Below are 6,802 nucleotides of genomic sequence, written 5' to 3' on the forward strand. Positions count from 1 at the left end.
GTGTGCTGGCATGACCACGGGGCCCGCGATGGCGTGGTCGAACGCAAGTCCCACCCTTTTTTATGTGCTGGCATGTGTGTCGATCGGCTGACGAGTGCGACAGCATGAACTATGACGATATTTTCTGAAGCCGGCATTGTATGCCGATGCTGGCATAATGCCGACATAGTGAGACATGGCCGACATAAAATGGGTCGGTGCGTTGGGCGCACTGCCGACCCAAATACAAAACTGGACAAACGCCGGGCAGGCGGCCGACCCAAACGGACAAAAACAAACAAATATGCCGTCCGTTTGGGTCGGTCCGTTGGAGTTGCTCTTAGCACCTCATCTAATCACCCGTCCATTGGAAGAGGTCGAAAAGACTAAACTCTTCTCACGCGGCTTCACACGCGAACCATATTCTGTAGTACCTGCTGACTTTCGAATCAGGGTCAGTCCAAATCATGTACCATCTGTAATCCAGTTGCACCGTAGCATCTTTTAACTAGTACCACTCCGCATATACAGAACTGAAACCACCACTTGCCATATGGAGCACTATACACACATCTAGGCATCTAGCTCGACGCGCGGCAGCGACACGGTCGACATGACTGTTCCACTCAGTCACAGGTACGAGTCCAGGTAAGCGTGCCGGCCCCGCCTGCCGAACTCGAGCAAGCTGCCGTAGGCCCGGTCGGCCACCCCGACGAACAGCGCGCCCGCGTCCGGGCTGAACGCCACGCCGGCGATCTCCCCGAACAGGCCGATCTCCTGCGCGGCGCCGTAGCCGGCCCGCGCGTCGTACACGTGGACGAAGTCCGCCGCCTCCGCCGCCGCCAGGAACCGCCCGTCCGACGAGAACCGGAGGCCCCGGACCGCGCCGATCCTCCCTCCCAGCACCGCGAACGGCGCCGACAGGTTGCGCGTGTCCCACAGCCGGCACGTCTTGTCCTGGTTCCCCGTCGCCAGGACGTTCCCGCCGGGGTGCCAGGCCGATGAGAACGAGTAGTCCAGGTGCCCCTTGAGAGTCGCTATCTCCTGCAAATGTAAGCAAGAACAATGCTCAGTTTTTCTGCTGGTGGAATGAAGGGGGACTCGAGGCTATATGATCTGATGATCGGTTGCGTACTTCGCCCGATTGAGCGTCGGCGATCACGCAGTCGGAGCTGTCGCCGAGAACCGCAAGAAGCTTGCCATCAGGACTCACCGATGTGTTCTGTGAAGGACATGACAACTTTCGATTCACCTTCCCGGAGCAAGAATAGAGTTCAAGATTACTGAGGAGGAGCTCAGAGTAACTCACATTGACTGACCACGGGAAATTAAAACGACTAAGCAGGCTGCACCTCTCAGCATCAAGAAATTTGACGGTGCAGTCATTGTTGGCCGCCGTCGCTCGAGTAGCGCCGCTGCATTTTGACAACAGGAAATCCGATAGTTGATCACGTATTGCCCACAAATTCAGAATCAGAATATTGACGAAACTGTACAGTTCTTACCTGGGAGACTCGTACACATCTACAGCATTCGTGACAGAATTTTTATTATCAGCGACATTCGTACAGAATACCACCCCGGGCTTGTCAACATACTGTCGAGAAACAATTTCATGAGCTAAGATACATAAAATGGCTGAAAATTCAGCGCGTCTTGAGACTATACCTTGAAAATCAGTTCGCCGCGGAAACCGCCTGCTACCATGAAATTGTCTTTTAGGGCCATTGTGCTGATCTGCACCCTGGACAGTGTCTGAGCTCCATGCCCCTTCTGTGAAGCAGAGAGTATAGATCGCAAGTTAGATATACTACAAAAATAACAGAAAGAAGGCACACCTTGAAGAGATGCAAACCTGCTTTGGAACAACTTGGCCTGCAACGCGGAGCACTTCTGTCCCTCTTTGAAGAAGAGAAGACCAGTGCATCACTGAATTGTTCTGTGCCATGTAAACATCATGCTTGGATGTGGCCCACACAAGATTCCTTAGCTGAAGATACCAAGAATAGGAATGGTCAGTGCCTTCGGAGTAGAAAATGTGAACAATGCTTTGCAGGTGCCGTTTATCCAAAAGGAAAAAAAACGTAGTTGATTGTAGCAACCAAACACTGACAATTTGATCTTGACGACATGCTTAGTGATAATGAAACATATGTTCTCTATGGTCTTACAACATTACTGAAATTATCTTACAAACGACTGCATTAAGAAAGGGAACAAAAAAGGCCTAGCAAAACGGCAGATGAGAGCACATTACCGTATCCATAAGAATTTGCTGGAATACCGATTGGCAATGTGAGTTGTGTCTGAAACTGCACAAACCGAAGGACCAATAACTTCCTACACAATCATGCACATTTCTAGGCATCACTCCCATTTGACCAACTCCACTACAGACTGTAACTCTTCACCAATATGGTTAGGACCTAGGAGTATTTCAAGATGTAGCTAAAGGAATACCTATGTCTAAAACACCAACCATCGTAAGTAACATACAGCTGAACACGCATTTGGTTATCTTACCTGAAACTAACTGAAGACAATCCAATGCAACAGTTTATGGTGAGTTAGTGACCATATTTTCAACTCCTTACAGAAGTTCAAGGGCTAATGCAGACTTTTTGCACATCGGTGCGGGTGCAGCCGCACACTATTTATAGAAATTTAAAAGAGGATAAGCAGATAACCTCTTTCAGGAACCGGAACCCATAACCATGATAATGAGTTCATGGAAATAAAATGACATCAAAATGTCAAATAGTACAATAATCAACAGACGAATGTATTCCGAGAATGCAAGACATGCACACACAATTCACTCGGCCAATAATGCAAAAGATGTAGCATTCAAGGACTTTTAGTAGGTCAAAGTTAATACCATAAGAAGTCCTGCATAAAATTTTGTTAGCATCTCTCTAAGGTTCAACCTGCGAAAAAGAAATAGGAATATGAATAATCTAACCGAACCTCGCTATAATAACCTATCATATCATATTCCAAAGATGCCATATGACAGTGCCAGCCACTGAGGATGCTCAACCACCTGCTTAAGAACCCTGTTGAATCCATTGTATTGCAGTTCTATCCTAATATACAAGACCGCTAATTGCAGAAATGAAACTACAGCTTCAGTTACCAGATCAGACACAACTTATAACATGACCTGCACTCACTGTTACGCTATAGTTGCAGTCTATACCAAAGGAATAAACACGAATGAAGATTAGAAGCTTCACCTAACGAAATCAAAACCGGTCAAAGCTTCAAGAATCTCACAACATCTACAAAACAGAGTAAGAACATAAAATGCACAACGCTAATATAACTTGAATATGTCATGCATTCACCAGTTATTATTTATATGCTTTTGGTATAAGTTTTCCTCATACTTGTTTTTCTTTTTGGAGCCGAAGACATAAGCGAAGAAAGGACAGAGAGGGAACAGTTAAATATTTGCACTAGTAAAGGTAAACAATGAGGTGAATACTGAAAGTTCTTCTACTGCATATGAGGAGTAAAATGCAATGCATTATGATGTAGTAACTGTGGGCGGCCATATTAACAGCTTGTGCTATTTTTTTTCCGAAAAGTAAAACATTCCACGTAGTTTGAGTGCATATATTTTTCCTTAAAAAATATTGAAAATTGAGCTAACTATAGTGAGCAACAATCACAAACTCTGTGGAATTCTTTAAATAATTGAACATGTTGTTTAACACCTTTGATGTTAAGGTTCTTATATCAATGCAAAAATAAATATCTTAGAAAAGTGGAAGAGAAATGTACCTGAAAATGCACTATCGTTGGCTTGACAAGTCGTGTGTTGAAGCAGAAATCATAGAACCTGTCATTTGTCTCCACTTGTTTGCACTCCTAGAGAAGGAGGGGAGGAGATAAGTCAAACAGCTAAAGGCTATCATAAGAATTTAAACTATATAACAAACAAACAAATATTCTTTATGGCATTATGGGAAGATGTATTGTTTGCTTGGAGTATCACCTCCATAGTTGAACCTTAGATACCAAAACAAACCTGACCATTTTTTGTCAAGAGACAACTAGCAAGGTGTGATAAAAGAGTTTAGGTGAAAAGGTTGCATAAAAAGCATGTGTTTATGGAAGTGGAACACGTTTGGTGCTAATACTTAGTACTAGTTAGTAACACCTAACCAAACAATCAAGAGTATTTTACGAATATGATTAACACAGAGTGAGCTATCTCACATTTATTGGAACATTAGCACAATGCCGGTGCATTGCCACGAAGCAAAAAAAATTGATGAGAAGTTGGACCATCAGCTTAGGAGATTTTCAAAAAAATATTGGTGATGTGTGACTATCGCGCGGCTCAGGGTTTAAAAGAGAGCAAAAAATACGAGGACAGATTTGCATGGGGCAGGCGTTGAAGAATCTTTTTTTTTATAAAGGACATATTTTAATATCAAGACAATACCAATTATACCGGCCTCTGCAACCAACATAATATCAAGAGCTAGTCAAGACATCGAGGATGCACACAGCAACCTATTACAAAAAAAAACTCAAACAGCAGCACGCAGCAACAGGTAACACCAACTACCGCCCTTGGCAAAGCAAGAACTGCGAGAGAGGTTTTTCAACATGAACCTGAGCATGTGTCAGGCCGGGCTTGTAAGAGCCCGGCCTTCAAAATAACAGCCCGCACTATCCTCTTTTCTCAAGCCCAAGCCCAGCCCAAAGTCAAATCTGAAGCCCGAAAGCCAGCCTGAAATTCACTTTTCAATACTTGCACATGCAAGCCCGGCCCGAAATCTAGAAAAATAGAAGCCTGAGCCCATCCCAAACTACCATCCGGACTGCAAAAGGAGGCCCGAGTTAGGCCCGATTGACAAGCCTGACCCAGGCGGGCCTTGGTTTTTCAGGTCAGTTGTCAACCGGGCTGCCCATACCCGGGTCCACTTCAAGAATAACGCCCCTAGGAAGGGAACGACATACCGCGCCGCCACTGCTGGATTCAACCACTGAAGATCGGATCATAGGTTTTTACCCCGAAGATCAAATCCGAGCAACTCCAAGCAATGCCTTCAGGAGCAGGAAGGCGTGTAAACACCGCCATTGCCATGTGCAACGAATTAAGGTTATTGTTCCCACACATGAGTAATAGTGGAAAAAGGAGAGGTGAACTCACAACCAACCCCAACCTTTATAAGCAAGGAAAGAAGATGACAACTATCATCACAATTGGCATGAAGAGTCAAAAGGGCGATAAGCAGAAAAACAGCTTTGCACCAATCCCACTCGTGTTGAATTGTACAACACCAAATCTCACCATATCAAACCCCTGGTGTGACCTCGCGAGGTTCTCATAATTCTTGTAATGCTCCAGCCTCATCTTGCGATACTGATCTCTACTGTATTTTAACCTCTCCCATGGTATCCCTTGCATGTCTTTTCCATTTCTGTACTGCACGGCTGATGTATCATTCTTATGCTTATTCTACAACAAGAACAAAATTGAGGTCTTAATGGCCTTTAAACAAATGAAAGAATGCAATTGTTCAGACAAACCAAATAATTCAGACTAATCTAATAAAAAGAAAAAGTAACATATCTAGAAAGGCTCAAGTATCTGTATGTTATACTGCACCATTGAAAACTAGCACAATATTACTAGAAATCATAAATGTCCATCCGCACATTCCTACATCATGATTTAGTAGGTGTCCCAGTTGTTGGCTCGTTGCCATCACATATGTCCACCTCAATAGTGATGTTGTTGTATTTCGGCAGGCACTCCAAAAGCTAATCTAGCACTAAAATTTCCTTTTAGTGCCAACCATTTCCACTAGGTGGGGCCATCGGCAAGATTTGCAAATGTTATCCTACATATTCCGTGGCTGAATTGCCAACATGCTTTATTTAGCTTTAGCAGAATTAATGTGTGGTCTGCACGTAAGAACACTCCATTAACCACCTGCTTCCGTATTGAAGGATTGAACCAACACACGAACTACTAAATTATTACTCCCTCCGTTCCTAAATACTTGTCTTTCTAGAGATTTCAACAAGTGACTACATACGGCGCAAAATGAGTGAATCTACACTTTAAAATATGTCTACATACATCCGTATGTTGAGTCCATTTGAAATGCCTAGAAAGACAAGTATTTGGGAACGGAGGGAGTACATGTAGTGAGACTTGGTTAACCATACCGGGCTTGAGGGATGGCCGTCGCGGCCGCCGGAGAAGCCAAACCCGTCGGAGTCGAAGTGGTCGTCTTGCAGGTCTTCCAAATCGTCGTTCAAGTACACGGCCATCGTCCCTGCCAAGGAAAACCACAAGAATCGCGTGAATTCCAGAAAGGAATCGAGAAACTCTGAGAAAAAGACTGCAACTTGCGAACAAGAGTCGTGCAAGCGCAGCTCGGCGGCCGGCCAAAACCTCCCAAACCACCGAGACGAGCGGAGCAACCCAGCGCGGCAGGGAGGGAGGGAGGGATCACGCATTCGGACGCAGCAAGACCAAACCCTCCAAAGATAATCGGCGGAAAAACGCGCGCGCCGACGGCAGCACCTATGGCGGATGATTTACCTCCCTGGGAGCCGGAGGCCTGCAGCGGGCGGTCCTGCTGGCCGGCACGGAATCTCGAATCGCGGTGGAGGTCCCTGGAGGCTGGAGCCCTCAGGATTCGGAGAGGATTCGGCGCGCGAGATGAAAATATCCCCGGTCGTTGGTCTTCGAGCAGGAAAGAATATCCCGGTGGTGGAAGTGGCGAAAGGGGAGGAGAAAAGCGGTGCGTGAGCCGAGGGAAGGAAAGCACCGCGTTAACTAGCCCGCGCCATT

The 6,802-nt window shown here is 45.6% G+C and overlaps 1 protein-coding gene across 8 annotated transcripts; it reads right to left on the minus strand.

The window, feature by feature from the left end:
* Window positions 1-354: 354 nt before the first annotated feature.
* Window positions 355-6,802, minus strand: LOC119353738 (uncharacterized WD repeat-containing protein C2A9.03-like). 8 transcript variants are annotated; one of them, XM_037620397.1, is made up of 10 exons: window positions 6,551-6,802; window positions 6,172-6,281; window positions 5,288-5,455; window positions 3,766-3,852; window positions 1,835-1,969; window positions 1,648-1,752; window positions 1,485-1,576; window positions 1,289-1,394; window positions 1,115-1,201; window positions 355-1,023 (listed from the first exon to the last, which is right to left on the minus strand). In XM_037620397.1, the coding sequence occupies exons 2-10, from the start codon at window positions 6,274-6,276 to the stop codon at window positions 610-612; spliced, it is 1,299 nt and encodes a 432-aa protein (XP_037476294.1). In that variant the 5' UTR covers window positions 6,277-6,281; window positions 6,551-6,802; the 3' UTR covers window positions 355-609. The 8 variants fall into 8 exon arrangements, with proteins under 8 accessions (XP_037476294.1, XP_037476296.1, XP_037476297.1 ...); XM_037620399.1 differs by lacking the exons at window positions 6,172-6,281; window positions 6,551-6,802 and adding an exon at window positions 2,858-2,906 and having other exon boundaries at window positions 3,216-3,852; window positions 5,288-5,349; XM_037620400.1 differs by lacking the exons at window positions 5,288-5,455; window positions 6,172-6,281; window positions 6,551-6,802 and adding exons at window positions 2,858-2,906; window positions 3,216-3,260.

This window comes from Triticum dicoccoides, chromosome 2A, assembly GCF_002162155.2.
Source record: "Triticum dicoccoides isolate Atlit2015 ecotype Zavitan chromosome 2A, WEW_v2.0, whole genome shotgun sequence".
Lineage (NCBI taxonomy): Eukaryota > Viridiplantae > Streptophyta > Magnoliopsida > Poales > Poaceae > Triticum > Triticum dicoccoides.